Source organism: Gorilla gorilla, chromosome 2, assembly GCF_029281585.2.
Source record: "Gorilla gorilla gorilla isolate KB3781 chromosome 2, NHGRI_mGorGor1-v2.1_pri, whole genome shotgun sequence".
NCBI classification, from domain to species: Eukaryota; Metazoa; Chordata; class Mammalia; order Primates; family Hominidae; genus Gorilla; species Gorilla gorilla.
The window spans coordinates 21265428-21285057 of record NC_086017.1 but is presented as its reverse complement, the minus strand read 5'-3'; the positions used below and the strand labels follow the sequence as shown (position 1 = coordinate 21285057).

Sequence of the window (19630 nt, the reverse complement as noted above, 5' to 3'; positions counted from 1 at the left end):
CTTTTAGGAAAAATGGATGTCACCGGAAGAAGGAATTGTGCACAGGGATGGCTTTTATACAAAATGAGTATGCTGGAGGCCAGAATAGGCTCAGATGCCCTACTCTGAAGGACGTATGAGTGGACCACCAAATGTGGACCAGCAAAGAGCAGAACAGGTGCACTGGGATGTCCAGGAATCACCTGCAGAAAACTGACTACTCTAAACCACATTATTCTAGAATTGTCATCATTCTGGGTGGCAAGTGCTAGTCTTACTGGGTAAGGACATGGAATAGGTTCTGTGAGAAATTTTAGGACTTTACTACTGTAGTTAAGTTCTACTTAAAATCAATAACGTGCTTCATGAAAAGGCTGCAAAAAATCAACAAGGCATTCTACACTGCTTTAGTTTCTAGGCCCAGTAAATTCCAGTTCCTCATATGTAAAAGAATATTTAGGCATACCTTACTTGGTATAATGTGTGACTCTGTCTGTATAGTAATTGTTGTTAAACTCCTTCATTAGAATTTATATGTAAATAACTGTACTCGAGAGAAATAAAGCTGAACTTTTATAAATCAGTAAGTCAGGCTACCTTTCCATATGTTATGCTATCTAGTTTTGATAGTATTTAAAAAACCCTCAAAAATAGAGCTTCTGGGAGGCAGGGTTTGAGTTTGTCCTCTCTATAGCAGTGCTATCCTATAGACCTTTCTGTAATGACGGAAGTGTTCTATATCTGTACCATCCAATATGGTAGCCATTAACCTCATTAGCATTTGATGAACATCTGTTTAACTCAATGAGAATCTATTCAGTAAACACACACTGAGCTTCCTTCTACCTGCCAGGCATTCTGCTAGATGTTAGGTAGATTGAAACGCTGCCCCTGAACAAGTCAGAACTTGTGGTTGCAAGGGACAGAAATCTCAACCTTCATTTACTCAAGCTAAAAGGGAAATGTGGCCTCATATGCCCAGAAAGACCAGGATAATGGTACCTTCAGGGAAGCCTGGTTCTGGGCTTAGAGAACAATACCATGACCATCCTCTTGCTCTCTCAGCCCAGCCAGGCTCAGCTCTCTTCCATGTATGGTCTCCACACTCAAACTGGCTCTCCACTCACAATCACTAGAAGGCTGACCCAGCCCAGACTCATGTCGTCAAATTCCAAATTCTGATTGCAGCCTCTTAGCCAAAGTTTCATTATACCTCATTGGTTAAGATTGGGTCACGTGCCCATTTCTGACCCAAGCATTTTGGCCAGGGAAACACGATGTGCTGATTGCCTGGGGTCCCAACTACCTTGCCCCAACTATGGGCCAATGGCGGAGTCAACTCCACCAGAAAAACATGGGATGAGAGTGAGACCCTGGGCTTCTCTGGGTAAAAATCAAGGTACCCATTAGAGTACATTTTCCTAGGCAGAAAAACCAGCAGATACCCAGTCTAGTTTCTATCTTAAAGAGCTCAGTGTCTCTCTAGGGAAGCCTTAATTAAAATGCTGGTCAGATCTGCTAGCCAGACAGAAGAAAAGACTATCTAAAAAGAACAGCTCAGTTTAGCAAGATTGACGTTTGAAGTGGCAGTCACATTTATTTACACGGAATTTCCTCTGATGTCTGCTTTTTCCTAGATAATTCTCATAAAACCCTTGTGAGGAAAGGTAACAACTATGGTATCTAGAAACCTTTAAGATGGAGCAGTCAGCTGACCAGGGCACACTGTTGGTGGCTTTCCATGCCTGCTTCAGGCTCCAGATGTCCCCCCCACCCCTTGCACTCCCCCATCACTGAGGGTTTGCTCAGGCCTTAGAAGTGCTACATGTGTGGATGCAGGCAGACTCAGGATGGCCCACCCAGGGAAGGGACACACGATTGCCAATTCACACAATGCAATGTGAATTGTCTGTTTTCATAAGGGCTACTCCAAGAGAGATTATTTGTGGGAAGGATGACTCATAAGAGAGCTAAATGAAGTCGCCCCACATAGAAGACAAAGAGCTTGGAACATCACTGAAACGAGAAAAATTAGCCAAAACAGCTGCAGCACTTTAGGGTCTTTTAAATAGCTTCCTCCCGCCTACTTCTCCACCCTTTTCTAGCTGTTCTCTCTCACTCGTTACATCCTGACGAAGGGTGTGCTATTGTTGGCTTGCAGGGACAGCCACGGCGGGAAATAATCTTCTTAGCAAGCATATCCTTTTATCCCTCTGAGTTTTCTAGTATTATCTTTCATGAAGATGGCTCTGGATTACCCTGAGAATTACTCTGAAACTACTTGGCTTGCTTCTAGGTGGAAAAAAAGTTACTAAAGCTTGGGGACAGGCCTTTCCACACTTTCAGGACATTCAGTGCTCAGACCACATGGCAAGAAGGCCCACGCCCCCTGTCTGTTCTCCACCTGGGGAACCCAGAGAACTCTCAGCCCCCTCAACATTGAACTGGACATTCCCTCTTTTTACTGTACAATCTTCCAATTTGGGTGTGCCTCTCTAAAGGCGTGGTGGACAGAGCTGTAGATCCTCCAGGCTTGGTAAGAAAGGAAGGACTGTCTCCTTCCAATACCCTTTGCAGGTTTTAACAGATTGCTCAGGTCAGCAGTAATTGGGCCCAATGGACTGCTACTGTGCTCGCTACAGCCCAGGGAATCGTGCACTTCCAGCAGATAGGAACTGGCACACAATAGGTGCTTAGTGAACACTGGTGAAATGTGGAATATTGCTGGTAACATGGAGGTGTTACTTTGTGTTTAAAAAAATACTAAAAAGAATAGGTCTTAACACTAATATCTGCAATAATTATCTCCTATCAAGAAAAGTGCCATCCCTTCTACTTCACTCTCTAACCCTCAGTTCCCCAATCCTAACCAGTCTTCAACCCTATGGTGACTCAACTTTAAAAATTGCCTTTATTATGGATCTCAGGCCTGGGTGAATAAACTATGTTAACTGGTTTTCCATTCCTCCAGGGCTAAGAACTCCTTGGTCTTTTCCCTAGCACGCTGTTTGCTGAAGTGCCTAGAGGACCTTTTTATGGGTTTTACTTTCTTGTTCATTTTTAAAGTAACAGCTTTATTGAGATATAATTCACGTAGCATAAATTCACCAATTTAACAGTTCAGTGGCTTTTAGTATATTCACAGCTGTGTAAACCATCACCACTATCTAATTCCAGAACATTTCCTTTTTTTTTTTTTTTTTTTGAGACAAGTTCTCGCTCTGTCGCCCAGGCTGGGGTGTAGTGGCATGATCATGGCTCACTGCAACCTCCACCTCCTGGGTTCAAGTGATTCTCCTGCCTCAGCCTCCCAAGTAGCTGGGATTACGGGCATGTGCCAACCATGCCCAGCTAGTTTTTGTATTTTTGGTACAGACAGGGTTTCACCGTGTTGGCCAGGCTGGTCTTGAATGCCTGACCTCAGAGTAATCTGCCTGCCTCAGCCTCTCAAAGTACTGGGATTACAGATGTGAGGCACCACACCTGGCTCCAGAACATTCTCATTATCCCAAAAAGAAGCCCAGTACCCATTAGTAGTCTCTCCCTATTTCCCTCCCACGACCCCCCAACCCGCCAAGTCCCTGGTGACCATGAATCTGTTTTTATGTTTCTATGGATTTGTCTATTCTGAACACTTCACAAAAATAGAATCTCATTTAAGATATATATATATGTGTGTATATATGTGTGTGTATATGTCTGTGTGTGTGTGTGTGTGTATGTATGTAAAGGCGTATATATATAGAGAGAGAGATAGGAGAGAGACAGGGCAGCCTGGGTTTTTTTTTTTTTTGAGACTATAAACATATATATATATATATATATATATATATGTGTGTGTATATATGTGTGTGTATATGTCTGTGTGTGTGTGTGTGTGTATGTATGTAAAGGCGTATATATATAGAGAGAGAGATAGGAGAGAGACAGGGCAGCCTGGGTTTTTTTTTTTTTTGAGACTATAAACATATATATATATATATATATATATATATATATATATATATGTAGTATTTTCTATGGATGCCAATTCTTATGCTAGATGTTAGCATTACAGATTCGTATAAAATCTGTGTCCGCCTTCATAGTCCAACAACAAACGTTTGCTGAGTGTAGAACTCCCAGGAGTTCTCTCATGGACACAACAGCCACACTCACACTCACATTAGCTGGCAGAGGCCCTTTATACCAGTGATACGCTTGGGCCAAGGGCCCCTGGGTTGAACATCATTAGGTAGACACCATCCAGTGCCCTGTCTCATGTGCTGAACAGGGCTAGTAATGCCGACTTTCACTTTGGGAGGCCAAGTCGGGTGGATCACTTGAGGCCAGGAGGTCAGGACCAGCTGGCCAACACCATAAAACCCTGTCTCTACTAAAAATACAAAAATTAGCTGGGCATGGTGGCATATGCCTATAGTGCCAGCTACTCAGGAGGCTGAGGCATAAGAATCACTTGTACCCAGGAGGTGGAGGTTTCAGTGAGCCAAGATCGTGCCACTACACTCCAGCCTGGGTGACAGAGTGATATAGATCTCAAAAAAAAAAAAAAAAAAAAAAAAAAAAGTGTCAACCTTTACTTCTATTTTATCAAGTTCTTGTACCAGCCTGTCTTTTTCAAAAGATACCCTCCTTGGTAAAGATTCCAAAGTTTTGGGTTGTCTTTAAATCTCTGCATCCAATTTGTCTCTTTCATTTCATTAAGGTCAAATAAATATTTGTCCTGGGTTTCCAATAAGGTATTTGAGATTTTCCTGTGCCATAATGACTGTATTTGGTACAGGCAAGGCAATATACTAAGGTCTCTTTACAGATCTTGAAAATCAGATCAGCCTTGGAGGATGAAATTAGTAACAACTAATACACCCTGGAGGACACCAGCCCTTTGGAAGGCATTCATTGGAAGAGACTAGAAAAGCAGTTGAGGTTGGGAGTTTCTCATTTCAGGCAAAGTGACAAGGGAGTGGTATCAGAAAATACGATCTTAACTAAGAAAGCTAGAACCTATATCACTCTAGAAGACTGTTCACAAACGGTAGCAGGGCCCATGTGCAGCTTGGAAAGAGGAAGCTTAATGTGCAAAAATTTAATATCCCTGCAACTCTCTGGAAATTGGCAAGATGGTCCCTCAGAAGAGCAGATCTGTGTGGTGAGTGAGATATCACAGCTCCACGAGGTGAACACCAAACCTTCCAATCATCAATTGTCTCCCACGTACTTATGGAGAATGGTAGACAAAACTCACTGAACTGCTTCATTTGTACATTGACCTCTTGTGAGCTTGCTTTGTGGGAGTTAGTCCCAGAGAATCTTCATAAACTGGCAAGATTTTCTGACCTAAAGAGGTAGGATCTGTGGAAAATGATGACCTACTGAAGTACAAATCTAGAGAACTGAGGTTTGGAGAACATGAAAATCATGGTCAAACACGTGAAGTCCTGCCACTGGGAAGAGGAATTCAACTAGCAATACACAGGCCCAACTAATATGTAAGAAAGACACTACAAAGTAGTAGTTAAGAACACAGGCTCTGGAGCCAAACGACTTGGCTCTAACACTTACTGGCTCCATGACCTTGAACAACTTAGGTTCCATGTGCCTTAATTTCTCCATCTGTTAAATAAAGTGATTGTGAAGATTTAATGAGATAATCCAAATAAATGCTTAGTACAATGTATGGAACACAGCAAGTTCTCAAGAGACCAGCCATTACATCATTATTATCCAAAGAAGAAACAGACCACCCTGTAAGATTTGGAAGGGAGCTCCCCCAGGACTCCTCCCACCCCCTGCCAGGAGTACAAAGAGACTAGTTTATTGAGGGCCAAACACAAAACTTGATGCTGTTGAATTTACTTCAACTCCAGGGCTTCCATGCCCCTTAAACTCTTATAGACAACTCAAAATGAAAACGTGTTCTCAGCAGTTAACGTGTTTTCCATCTACAACTGCTTTTTTTGTCCTATCATTCAACTAACATACATTTTTCCAAGTACTATGGCAAAGCGCCTGTTAGTGTTTAAGGGCACAAAGGGGGAAAGGTGTGGCCCTTGTCCTCCAGAAGCTTTGCATCTAACTGGGTCAACAGGATTAGAAAACCACAGTTCTCAGTGATCCAAATACACACGTTAGATTTATGCCAAGCGTTCATCTGATGCTTGATTTAGTGAGCCATAACCCAAGGGAAGGGTCGGGAAAATCATTCTCTCTAGAATCACTCCATTGTATGGAACATGAGAAGCTTGTTTGTATACTAAGTAAAACCAATCATACTCTCTCTCACCCTCTCAGTCTCAATCTCAATCTCTCTCTCCTTTTCATTCCCTTAAAAGTACAGCCACCAAGGGTAGTGAAGACTCTGTGGCCTTACAGGCCCCAAATCTCAGGGTTTTTTGTTGTTGTTGGTTTAAGAGATGGGGTCTTGTTCCATCACCCAGGCTGGAGTGCAGTGGCAATCATAGCTCACTGCAGCCTCAAACTTCTGGACTCAAGCAATCCTCCCACCCCAGACTCCTGAATAGCTGGGACTACAGGCATGAGCCATCATGCCCAGCTAATAGGCTCATATTTTGGCTTATTACTTAGCAGATGGTGAAGGCAGAGACAGTGGCCTCTGCATTACAAGCTCACGCTGCATTCCTTCACAGGATGTTTGAAGGCTTGTCTGTTATTTATTTGTAATTATTGCTTTAGCACTCATCTCCCTCCCATTTGTAAGTTCAATGAAGGGAAGGATGGTGTGCTTTGTTCATCATGTCTTACAGTTAACCCTCAATACAGACTTTGTGTGACATTTTTACCCTAATTCCAGGTTTCTTTTAGGTTCCACGGAGTCTGGTTGCTACAATTTAAGTATATTACTCTGGTGTAAAATGTCAGGTAGGGGAGAGAGGTCCCCAGGGCCTGCCTTGGATTCTGTGGACAAACATCCAGGGACAGAAAACACTAGGAGGCTCCATTCATATTGGAACAGCGACCCCCTAACCCACCCCACTGCCCCGTTTACTGATGCCTCTGTTGCCTCAAGAAATTCATAGCACCTTCGGGCAGGGGAACAACAGTGTGGTGTTTATTGAAATCTACATCTGGCAGCAATTTGTTCAACAACAACCAGCTTTGCCTCCATCATTCTCTTCAGTCAAATAATCCACAGGGGCCCATGATACCCCACAACTGCTCATTTGTGCAAGGCCTGTATTGTGTTGGTTTATGTTCCTAATTACAGATTTGGGTTTATCAACAAGTTTCAGCACGGCAAGTAAGTTTTTAGACTGTGGAGGAGACTAAAGGCACATGTCCTGAAGCAGAGATGCTGTCACTAAGCCTGGCCATCTGGGCTGAGAGATGAAGCCTCACACTGACCTCAGGGGCTGCAGCTCCTGAGTCCACCCTGGGTGAGCAGCAGCAGCCAGAGCACTCCCCTTCCCTGCCCCAAGAGGTGGCCTCCAGAGAGCATGGAGGAGCCTGGAAGGAGGAAAAGCCTAGAATGAGGCTTCTGTGTAGCAAGGAGAAAGGAGGAGGCACTGTGCTCCAATCTCAGATAAAGTTCTTTGTTTGGAGGTAAGGAAGACTGTGCATCTAGTTTTTTCAAAGCCTCAGTGAATAAAGACTTCTTTTCTGGTATCTGTGGTTAGGTGAGAAGATGGGGGTAAATCCAGAAAGCAGAGTGAGTCAAGCTTGGGGACAAATCTGGGGACTGGAATTTCATGACTTTCACTCAACTCCTTAATAATGAATGGCTCATAGAAAAGCAGCATTGTTTGGAAGGGACAGGAACAGACACAGGAATAGAACTAAGAGGAGACTGAACTTACAATGGACTTCTATCATATATGCCCAACACCCAGCCATCTGCATCAGTTTATTGAGGAGGACCATCCCCCATCACTCCAACCATGTAGTTCTGAGGGAGGCTACCAATCAGTATGACCTGCCCCTGGCCCAGGCTGGCCAATCATGGCAGCCCTTCCCTTTCTACTGCCAGCTGTCCAGAGATGGCACGTGACCCAGGCCTGGCCAATCACAGTCCTTATCTGGGATTTTCTTTTTGGAGCCACTAGGAAAGATTTCTTAATGGAAGAATGAGATTTTGAAACTGCCCGAGTCCATGTTTCTTGCTATATGGGGAAGAAAAGAACTTGTTGGTAGTGAGAGAGAATAAAGCCAACAAAGAACAGAGCTGATGAACACTAAGATGGTCTTGACACTAAATGCCCCCATCTAGAGTCCTTGAAGCCCAGATTTCATGACCTGGTTTCATTAAGCAATAAATTACTTTTTTTTTTTTTTTTTTTTTTCCTGAGACGGAGTCTTGCACTGTTGCCCGGGCTGGAGTGCAATGGTGTGATCTCGGCTCACTGCAACCTCCACCTCCCAGGTTCAAGTGATTCTCCTGTTGCAGCCTCCTGAGTAGTTGGGATTACAGGTGCCTGCCACCACACCAGGCTAATTTTTTCTATATTTTTAGTAGAGATGGGGTTTCACCATGTTGGCCAGGCTGGTCTCAAATTCCTGACCTCATGATCCACCCGCCTCAGCCTCCCAAAGTGCTGGGATTACAGGCGTAAGCCACTGTGTCCAGCCAATAAATTACTCTTTTACACTAAAAAGAGTTCAAGCTTTTGGTTTCTATCACTTGTAACCAGGGTATGGATGGCTGCAAAAGGTTTTTCACTGAAAATGACTGCTATGATGATCAACTGAGTAAATGCAAGTAAATGCCCTCTGAAAAAGACAAGGTGCCACCCAAGTGTCAGATACTGATCATGTGTGATATGGCTACATGTGACAGACGGACACTAAAAAACACCACTGACTTGATGTCAGGCAGTAAATTTCAGAAAACTTTTTATTACAGAGACCTTTGAAGATACACAGAGGTAGATGGACAACACGATGTCTCTCATACCTCCCCAGCCCCAATAACCATCACTCATGGCCCAGTCCAGGAGACCAGTGATTTCAACCACCTCCCCCTGGAGCATAGCTGGTTCACCTTGACTGTGCCTTGGTTCCAGGCCCAAGCAGCCCCTTGACTGGATTTAGAGGTTGAGTCCCTGGCAGTGGGGTAGCATCTTACAGGAAGAAGTCAAAAGTCAGGAATTCATGAATTCAGTCTGGTCACGCTTGCAGTCTGCTCAAGTACCATAATGTATCATGTGCCTCATTCTTTTAAAGGCTCATTTGTGACATTTTAACACTGTCATTGGATGTGTGTTTTGTCACAGTAGGTATCAATGTAAGAAAATCTTCTTAGTGCTAAAAGTAAACCAGATACAAAAAAGTATTTTGAATGATGACGCCAAGTTTCCCCTACGGACTAAATTAAGGAGTCTCCTCCTTTTTATAACTCATTTACAAAAGTAGATTATAGTCTTACAAATAAAGAGTCGCTGGCATACTTAATTCAGGGTGCAGACAAGGAAGATGATTGAAACCATGAAATCTAGGTGTTAAAGACTTATTCTGTTGTTATCATAGAATGTTGAAACAGATATAGTAACCTTTAATCCAATTTAATCAGGCTTTCTGGTGCAGGTGTGGTCTAAACATTTTTTTTAAAGCATCCTAGATAATTCTGATGGGCAGCCAAGGTTCAGAACTGCTGCTCTAACCCAACCAATACTTTTATTTAGCAAATGAGGATGCTGAGGGCCAGAGGTGTGGGACTCTGACCAAGTCAAACATCTGGGATTAGAACAAAGGTCGCTGGGCTCCATCATACTTTTCAAGTGAATAACCAGGTCATCCTACTGTGCTTTCTTTTCACAGGGGCTACACAAGCGTAACATATGAAAATTTTTGGAGTTGAAGTAGAGAAACTATCAGAAAAGAAGAATCCAAATAAGTAATACACATAAGATGTTTAACATTATCGGTGATCAGGAAAATGCAAAGTAAAAGCCTAATATGATACTGTTATACAGATTGGCAAAAATTTAAAAATGTGACAGTACCAAGATTCTGGCAAGGATATGGGACCACAGAAACTACCATATACTACTGGTATTCATGTAAGTCAGTGAACTGCTTTGGAAAACAGTCATGATTTAATAAAATTGAAGACGCATATTTTCTTTTTTTGAAATTTGTAAGTTCAGGGGTATATGTGCAGGCTTATTATATAGGTAAACCCATGACATGGGGACTTGTCGTACAGATTATTTCATCGCCCAGGTATTAGGCCTAGTGCCCATGAGTTATTTTTCCTGATCCTCTTCCTCCTCCTACCCTCCATCCTCCACCACACCCTAGTGTGTGTTGTTCCCGTGTGTCCACGTGTTCTCATGATTCAGCTCCCACTTATAAGTGATAACATATGGTATTAGGTTTTCTGTTCCTCGATGAGTTTGTAAGGATAAAGGCCTCCAGCTCCATCCATGATCTCCTTCTTTTTTATGGCTGCATAGTATTCCATGGTGTATATGTACTACATTTTCTTTATCCAGTCTACCACTGATGGGCATTTAAGTTGATTCTATGTCTTTGCTATTGTGAATAGTGCTGCAGTGAACATCTGTGTGCACGTGTCTTTATGGCAGAATGATTTATATTCCTTTGGGTATATACCCAGTAATGGGATTGCTGGGTCAAATGGTATTTCTGTTTATAGGTCTTTGAAGAATCTCCACACTGCTTTCTACAACGATTTAACTAATTTACACTTCCACCAATAGTGTATAAGCGTTCCTTTTTCACCACAACCTCGCCAGCATCTATTGTTTGACTTTTTCATAATAGCCGTTCTGACTGGTGTGAGATGTATTTCACTGCGGTTTTGATTTGTATTTCTCTAATGACTAGTGATGATGAGCTTTTTAACATATGCTTTTTGGCCACATGTATGTCTTCTTTTAGAAGTGTGTGTTTATGTCCTTTGCCCACTTTTTAATGGGGTTTTTTCCTTGTAAATTTGTCTAAATTCCTTGTAGATGCTGGATATTAGACCTTTGTCAGATGCATAGTTTGAGAAAATTTTCTCCCATTCTGTAGATTATCTATTTACTGATAGTTCCTTTTGCTGTGCAGAAGCTCTTTAGTTTAATTAGATCCCATTTGTCAATTTTTGCTTTTGTTGCAATTGCTTTTGGCATCATGATGAAATTTTTGCCTGTTCCTATGTCCAGAAGTAAGGGCCAGGATGTCTGGATGTCTTCCAGGGTTTTAATAGTTTTGAGTTTTACATTTAAGTCCATGGTCCAGAAGAGGCATATTTTCTACGACCCAACAATTCTAGTATGAGGTAAATAACTTATAGTATGCCTTCACAAACAGGGTGATATCACCCGCAAAGGAGCAAAAATTGGTCTTTGGCAGGCAAAAGAAATCTTAGATATGACAGTGTTTAGTGGCTCTCCAAAGCTCAGTCCTATCTGACAAACCCTATTCTTTAGTATTAATTAAATTCTAAACTGTTGGCATTAAATTATCCCCCTAGAAGGAGTGATAATGAAAAGAAGGTTGAGAAACACCCAGAGAAATGCTACACATGAACCCCAGGAGATATATACCAGAATGCTCCAAACAGCACACTTCATTATAATCTGAGACTAGAAATGCTACAGTAGAGGAGAAATTTCAATATACCCAATTATGAAACACTATATAGCAACGAAAATGAACTTTAGCTGCACACCAAATGGGTAACCTTTACAATATTGAGCAAAACAAGGCATGAAAGAATCTACATATCATAGCATAATTCTGTTTGAAAAATTCAAAGTCAAGCAAATAGAATTATATTGTTTAAGACCCATATACCAGACTGAAGTTGTACAGGAAAAGTTTACTGTTTCTAGTTACTAGTTACTTCTAGGCCTGTGGTCAGAAAGTAAAATATGAGATGGGTGAAGGGCAATAGAGTATTTTTTGACCTTGGTGTTTAAATCATACTTGTTCTCTATATAAAATGTTTTAAGCTTTTTTCTGCGTATGTTATAGCTCATTTGGAAATATTAAAATATAAGAGAAAAAAGCAGGGGGGAAATTTTCTTGATCTTTGTCACTTTAACTTTTCTAAAGCTCAAGTTATTCCTCTATTCACAAGTAATAATACAAACCTCCTCGGCCAGGTGCAGTGACTCAGACCTGTAATCCCACTCAGGCCTGTAATCCCAACACTTTGGGAGGCTGAGGCAGGTGGATCGTTTGAGCCCAGGAGTTCAAGACCAGCCTGGGCAACATGGCAAAACCCTGTCTCTACTAAAATACAAAAAATTAGCCAGACATAGTGACACATGCCTGTGGCCCCAGCTACTCCAGAGGATGAGGTTGGGAGGATCACTTGAGCTTGGAAGGTTGAGGCTGCAGTGAGCCAAGATTGTGCCACTGCACTCCAGCCTGGGTGACAAGGTGAGACCCTGTCTCAAAAAACAACAACGAAGAAAAGGAAACCATCTGAAACGTGCATGGTGCTTTCATTTATATAATCTCCTTTGCCCCTCAGCCTTAGTAGTAAGGAGTGAGCCAGAACTCATTTTTCAAGGGAGATAATGGCTTAAGACTAGTAGGAGTGCCAGGTGGATCTCATGGGGAAGTAGACAGGCATTGCTGAACAAAAGATCAGCTGAGCAGTCTGGAGGTGGGAGCACGCCCGACACAGAAGTGTTGTATGGTGGCACAGAGGGAGTGCATAGCGACACCTGGAGAAGAGGCCATGTTCAGCTGTCCTTTTGAGGAGTCAATTTCAAAACAGGGAAGAGTGTCTTTTCTAAATGATGTTTTAATCAAGCAGTTGCCACTGTTTCACACTATGAAGTTTTTACACAGATTTTTTGGGAACAATAATACATATTCTTACACCGTAACTAAAATCAAATAGTTGTTTTTCCTTTTGTTTTGTTTGTTGTACAGCCAAGGTCTTGCTCTGTGGCCCAGGCTGGAGTGAAGTGGCACAATCTTAGCTCACTGCAGCCTCGAACTCCTGGGCTCCAGCAATCTTCCCATCTCAGCCTCCCAAGTAGCTGGGACTACAGGCATGTGCCACCAAACGTGGCTAATTTTTTTTTTTTTTTTTTTTGTAGAGATGGAGTCTCACTATGTTGCCCAAGCTGGTCTTCAACTTCTAGTCTCACACAATCCTCCCACCTCAGACTCCCAAAGTGCTGAGATTACAGGCATGTAATCCCACGCACCTGGCCCTAAAATACTTTAAAATAGGTTATTCTACAATGAAACCACCTATTGCTAATCACTTTGACAGTCTAATAATATCCATTTAATACACATTAAAATTTTAATGGCTAATGATTGTTTAAAGTTCAAGATATTTACGTTCAAAGGCCTATGATATATATCCAGAAACATTTTTATGAAAAAAATCTAGTTTTCCATTTGGTTCATTTGTATTTAGTTTCCAATAACAAATGTTTGTATTAAAGATTTCAAAGCACATCAACTTTGTGGAGTAGGCATTATCCCACTTTACAGATGAAATCCAGGCAAGATGAAGTGATACAACTAGTGATGGGGCCAGGAGTGAACACCTTCTCTTCAGGACCAACATCCTATGCTCCTTTCCATAAGACCACCCTGTTTCTGGGCCCACACTGCTAAGGGCTGAAGAGAGCTTGGCTTACTATTACTTCAGCCTAGCGATCATGGTACTGGATGATAACATTGTATTTCCACAGGTTACTGTTGAAAGAAAGAGAAGAGTCTGGGTGTGATGGCCCACACCTGTAATCTCAGAACTTTGTGAGGTTGAAGCAGGTGAATGGCTTGAGGCCAGGAGTTCAAGACCAGCCTGGGCAACATAGTGAAACCTCATCTTTATAAAAAATACAAAAATTGGGCCAGGCGCAGTGGCTCACGCCTATAATCCCAGCACTTTGGGAGGCCAAGGTGGGTGGATCACCTGAGGTCAAGAGTTCAAGACCACCTTGGCCAACATGGTGAAACCTGTGTCTACTAAAACTATGAAAATTAGCCAGGTGTGGTGGCAGGCGCCTGTAGTCCCAGCTTCTTGGGAGGCTGAGGCAGGAGGATCGCTTGAACCCGGGAGGCAGAGGTTGCAGTGAGCTGAGATCACGCCATTGCACTACAGCCTGGGCAACAGAGCAAGACTCTGTCTCAAAAAAAAAAAAATTAAAAAAAAAACGGAGAAAGGGGAAGGAAGCAACAGAGTACAGATAAACCAATATTTGGGTACAGAAACTTGTAACAGTTACCTCTAAGATTGGTTCCAAACTGGTGCTTTAAAACATAATGCAGGCTGGTTGCGGTGACTCACGCCTGTAATCCCAGCACTTTCGGAGGCCAAGGTGGGTGGATCACGAGGTCACGAGTGCAAGACCAGCCTGGCCAAGATGCTGAAACCTTGTCTCTACTAAAAATACAAAAAAAATTAGCTGGGTGTGGTGGCATGCACTTGTAATCCCAGCTATTCGGGAGGCTGAGGTAGAGAATTTCTTAGACCTGGAGGCAGAGGTTTCAGTAAGCCGAGATCATGTCACTGCACTCCAGCCTGGGCAACAGAGTGAGAATCCATCTCAAAAAATTAATAAATAAAAAATTTAAAAATCCAACTTTCTTTCCTTTTAATAAAGCATTGGGTAAAATTAAGTATGGCCTCTTTCAAAGAGGATTAAGGTAGGATAAACACAAATGCTTGAAAGCTAGCAGCAAATTATAACAAAACAAAAAAATCCCACAGCAGTTTACATATTTGTTATTAGAAACTCAACAACTTTGTCCTGCAACAATAAGATATAAATATTTCTAGTTTAATACTGAATTTTTTTCACCAGATAGCTGAATAAAAGCAAATGGGGGCCAGGCACAGTGGCTCATGCCTATATCTCAGCACTTTGGGAGGCCGAGGCAGGTGGATCACCTGAGGTCAGGAGTTTGAGACCAGCCTAACCAGCATGGCGAAACCCCATCTCTACTAAAAATACAAAAACTAGCCAGGCATGGTGGCAGATGCCTGTAATCCCAGCTGCTTGGGAGGCTGAGGCAGGAGAATAGCTTAAACCCGGGAGGCAAAGGTTGCAGTGAGCCAAGATTGCACCATTGCACTCCAGCCTGGGCGACAAGAGCGGAAGTCCGTCTCAAAAAAAAAAAAAAAAAAAAACAAATGGGGACCAACTCTTCCCTAAATTGTAAAGGGAAATTAAGAGTAAAGGCCAGAAAGAAAGGACTTATCTCTTACCTGCTCTTTTCCCAATGGTAAGTTGGGATTGGAGTCGCAAGTTCATCTACAAGTAAAATCTCATTCCCACGGATTTTATTAGAAGCCAGTTTAAGAGTAAGAAAGTACAGTAAGGCCCCAGGATGGTACAGTGAAAGAAACTATGCTATCTGAGAAGTAGTTGTAAGGACACAGACAAAAAGCAAAACCGCTTTTGGAAACTGCTCAATATGAAAGTAGAGATATGCTCTATAAAGCAGAATGCCTCTGCATCACCCTATGCACTTCTTCCTCTCTGATTCCAGCCTTATGAAGTGTACTGTAAACCTCAAGATGTAGATAAATCCTGAGCATAGCTACAGTTTTGACAACTTCATCCGTAAAATGGGATAATAGTCACCTCCTAAGATTGTTATGGGCATCAAAAGGGTAGGTACAAAAGCGCCCTGAAAATCACAGATAACGCAATTAACATTAGTTGCTATACCTCTCTTGGTACTCTTCATCAGAGACTCGGATGTGGTCATGCCACAGGCCCTTCTGGAAAGCCTTCTCTCTCCTGCACTTGGAGCTCCAACCTTCAAGACCCAGCTCAAAACCTAACTCTTGCCTGGAGCTCTCTCTTGCTCCTGATGTTCCTGAAACCCTGCAGAACTTACTGCACTACGTGCACACCCACTGCCTTGCAGTCCTAGTGACTTTCCTGTCCTATCTCCCCAACTATACTGCGTCTGCCTCCTAAAAGCCTGGCTTGTACCTCTTTGACTCCCACACCATGAACTCAGCAAAGGGTCAATAAATATCTGTTGACTGATAGAAGCCATGATAAAAGATCAACAATATTTAATTTTAAAAAACACACACCTTAGGATATTTCACATTCCCTTCCCTCCCTGCTCCCCTACAGCTGAGAAGCAAGATGGATCAAGACTAAGAGCTCAGGCCCGGTGCGGTGGCTCACACCTATAATCCCAGCACTTTCTGAGGCTGAGACGGGCAGATCATTTGAGGTAAGGAGTTCGAGACCAGCCTGGCCAACATGGCGAAACCCCATCCCTACTAAAACTACAAAAAATAGCCGGGCGTGGTGGTGGGCGCCTGTAGTCCCTGCTACTCGGGAGGCTGAGGCAGGAGAATCGCTTGAACCTGGGAGACGGAGGTTGCAGTGAGCCAAGATCACGCCACTGCATTCCAGCCTGTGCAACAGGGTGAGACTCTGTCTCAAAAAAAAAAGAAAAAAAAGAAAAAGAAAATAAGACTAAGAGCTCAGAACTAAAAATCAATTTAATTTTACAGTCTCAAAATATGGAAACTCCCCAAATTCAACACATAGCAGCTGTTATGTTTGCAAGTGAGAAGGGTCAGCTGTAAAAATACAGCCCCTAGAATAGCGGTCACAGGGCAAACTGCAAGAACACCTCCCAGGGAAGCCTCCACTGCTGATGTGAAGTCAGGAAGTTAGGCTCAGCAGCACCACAGGCCAGAGATTCTCCACTTCCTGATCTCCAAGAATTCCTTTAGTTTTCACTTTCTCTCTCACATATTAGATCTTGAAAAACCCCTCCTACCCAGCAAATGCACTAATTTACCTAATTTTTTAATAATTCAAAGGTATTCATAACTACCAATCAGAGCTTCTGGCCAGGTCAGATAACAGTACGCCATTCCATTCTGAGACAACAGAGTTTAGTTTAAAAAGAAAAAAAAAAATCTTTATTTTTGTTTTGTTTTAGTTAAGACAAGGTCTCCCTCTGTCTCCCAGGCTGGAGTACAGTGCTACAATCTTGGCTTACTGCAACCTCCACCTCCCGGGTTCAAGCGATCCTCCCACCTCAGCCTCCCAAGTAGCTAGGACTACAGGTACAAGCCACCACGCCTGGCTAAAATCTTGATAGTTTAGTTGGTCAATGTAATCTTCTCAAGTCCTAAATGTTTTATTCCTGTTTGACTTTTCAAAATATTGAAAATAGCCTTCATAGTCCCATTCTTACCTCCTTAAAAGCCTCCACCATTGGGGACCCTGGATGGAGGATGGGTGGGAACCACTGCTCAGGGCTGGTTGGCTCTCAGGGCTGCTTCAATCGGACCAGGATGCCCTGGTGACACCCAGAGAAGACGCTCTCCTAGAAGAGGCCTGCTGGAGCAGCAGGACCTCAGGGGCATGTTGCCTAATAGGGTAATTGTGTCTCCCCATTTAGAGAGGAGCGTTGAGGGTGTCAAGGGAATTAAAAAGATATGCTTAAGTGGATATCACTTGGTATGTATGACCAGTGCTTAAGTATTATTGGAAAAAACTCTAAGTATAACATTACCAACTTGAGGAAAAAGCAAACAATAGTTTAAAATCCTGTACATTTCTGGGAAACTTCGGACATGTACTGGATTTTAGGTGGTATTATGGAATTATTCTTTGTTGTTCTGTGATGATGGTACTCTGTTTACATCAGAGAATGTCTATATTCTTAGCAGATTCATGCTAAAATTTAGGGGTGAGGTGCCGCTGTATATAAAACTTGCTTTCAAATGGTTTAAAAGAGAAAACGAGCAAGTATATATGCGAACTGTGATAAGATGTCGGGGGAGTGCATGCACGTACACAGAGAGATAAACCACATGTGGCAAAATGTTAATTGTTGGATCCAGGTAGTAGTATGTGGGTATCCACTGTACTTTTCATTCAACTTTCTGGTATATTTGGGAATTTTCAAGCTAAAAAATCTTGGGGGAAAAATCCTGTGGTAAACAGGGAAATTTTAAAAATTCAGATCCAGGTTGGGATTTAGATCCTCTAAACACCTGCTTAAGCTTACACAAATAGATAGCAACGTGCTCTCATCTTCCCCTAACCCCTTTATCTGCGATGTCTTCTATGGATGGAGCCAACTGTGGCTTTCTCTCCCCACAGCAAGCACAGAGGGGAGGCATTTGGTTGGTTGGCCCCTCCATCTCTTCCCTCAGTGTTTACAGGCTATCGATAGCATAAGAAAAGGCTAAAGGAGGTGCACAGAGACTAAGGCTTTGAAAACTGAGGCACAATAAAAATGGAAGAGATCCTTGTCATAATCTACAGAAAACGCATTACTAAAAACAATGAGCTAACATCCTACGACAGCCTGTCACAGACAGAAAATCAACACTGCATGCAGAGAGAACCAGAGAAAGGAGAGAGGGAAGGAGAAACAAAATGCCCCAACTATGGGCACTTTTTGGCTTGCTTTTTAAACATCTGTATTGATAATTCACACACCATATGATTCATCCATTCGGAGTATAGAATTCAATGGTTTTAGTATAACCACCGTTGTGCAACCATCATCACTATCTAAGATTAGAACATTTCATCACCTCGAAAGGAAACACTTTAAGTAGCCACTGATTTTCCCTTAATCCCCCATCCCCACCTGCTGACAACCATTAATCTACTTTCTGACTATATGGATTTTAAAACTGGACATTTCACATAAATGAGATCCTACAATATGTGTCCTTTTGTGACTGGCTTCTTCAATTAGTGTAACATTTTCAATGTTCATCCATACTATAACATGTATTAGTACTTCCTTATTATTGCTAAATACTCCATTATTCCAGTCTAATAGCTGACATTTTATTCATCCATTCATCAGCTAATGAACATCTGCATTGTTTCCACTTTTTGACAATTATGAATAAATAATGGTGTTAGGAGCACTGTGTACATTTTTTGTGTGCACATTTTCATTTCTCTGGGCTATATTTATACACACACACACATATACAATTTTTGGTACCGCTCCTTGTGGAACAGGGCTACCCTATAGGCAGGGTGTCCAGAGTAGCCTTGGGTATATATCTAGGGGTACAATTCCTGGGTCACGTGGTAATTCTATGTTTAATTTTTCAAGGAACTGCTAAACAGTTTTCCAAAGTGGCTGCAGAATTTGACACTCCCACTAGTAGGTAGGAGGCTTCTAATTTCCCTACATCTTCATCAACACTGGATGTTGTCATTTTGATTATAGCCATCTTACTGGGTATGAATGCCATCTCACAGTAGTTTCAATTTGCATTGTCCCAATGGCTATTGATGTTGGGCATCTTATTTGATTATGATATCATGTGATTATCTGTATATCTTCTTTGGAGAAATGTTGTTTTAAATCTAATGCCCATTTTTAATTGAGTTCTATATCTTTATATTATTAAGTTGTAAGAGTTCCCTATATATTCTGGGTTTTGTTGTTGTTTTTAGAGATGGGTTCTCACTGTGCTGCCCAGGCTGGTCTCCAGCTCCTGGGCTCAAACGATACACTCATCCCAGCCTCCCAAGCAGCTGGGACTGTAGGCACATGCCACCACACCCAGCTTAGAGTTCCCTCTATATTCTAGATACCACACCCTTATCAGGTATGATTTGCAAAATGCTGTTCTCTCTTATACTGTGGCCCACTTTTTCATATTCTTATGTCCTCTGAAGCACAAAATTTAAAATTTTCATGGAGTCCAGTATTTTTCTTTTGTAAGGTGCTTTCTTACTTAATA

The 19630-nt window shown here is 42.2% G+C and overlaps 1 protein-coding gene across 13 annotated transcripts in view; it reads right to left on the bottom strand.

Moving 5' to 3' along the window:
* ATG7 (autophagy related 7) overlaps nt 1-19630 on the bottom strand; it is a 280139-nt gene that overhangs the window by 97476 nt on the left and 163033 nt on the right. For 2 of the 13 annotated variants that reach the window (XM_055381007.2, XM_063703641.1), the window contains one exon: nt 8814-9237. The exons of the other annotated variants lie outside the window; for them this stretch is intronic. In XM_055381007.2, the coding sequence (XP_055236982.2) occupies nt 9232-9237 (6 nt within the window). In that variant the 3' untranslated portion in view covers nt 8814-9231. Of the gene's footprint in view, nt 1-8813; nt 9238-19630 lie in introns of those variants that run through there. 13 annotated transcript variants of the gene reach the window in all.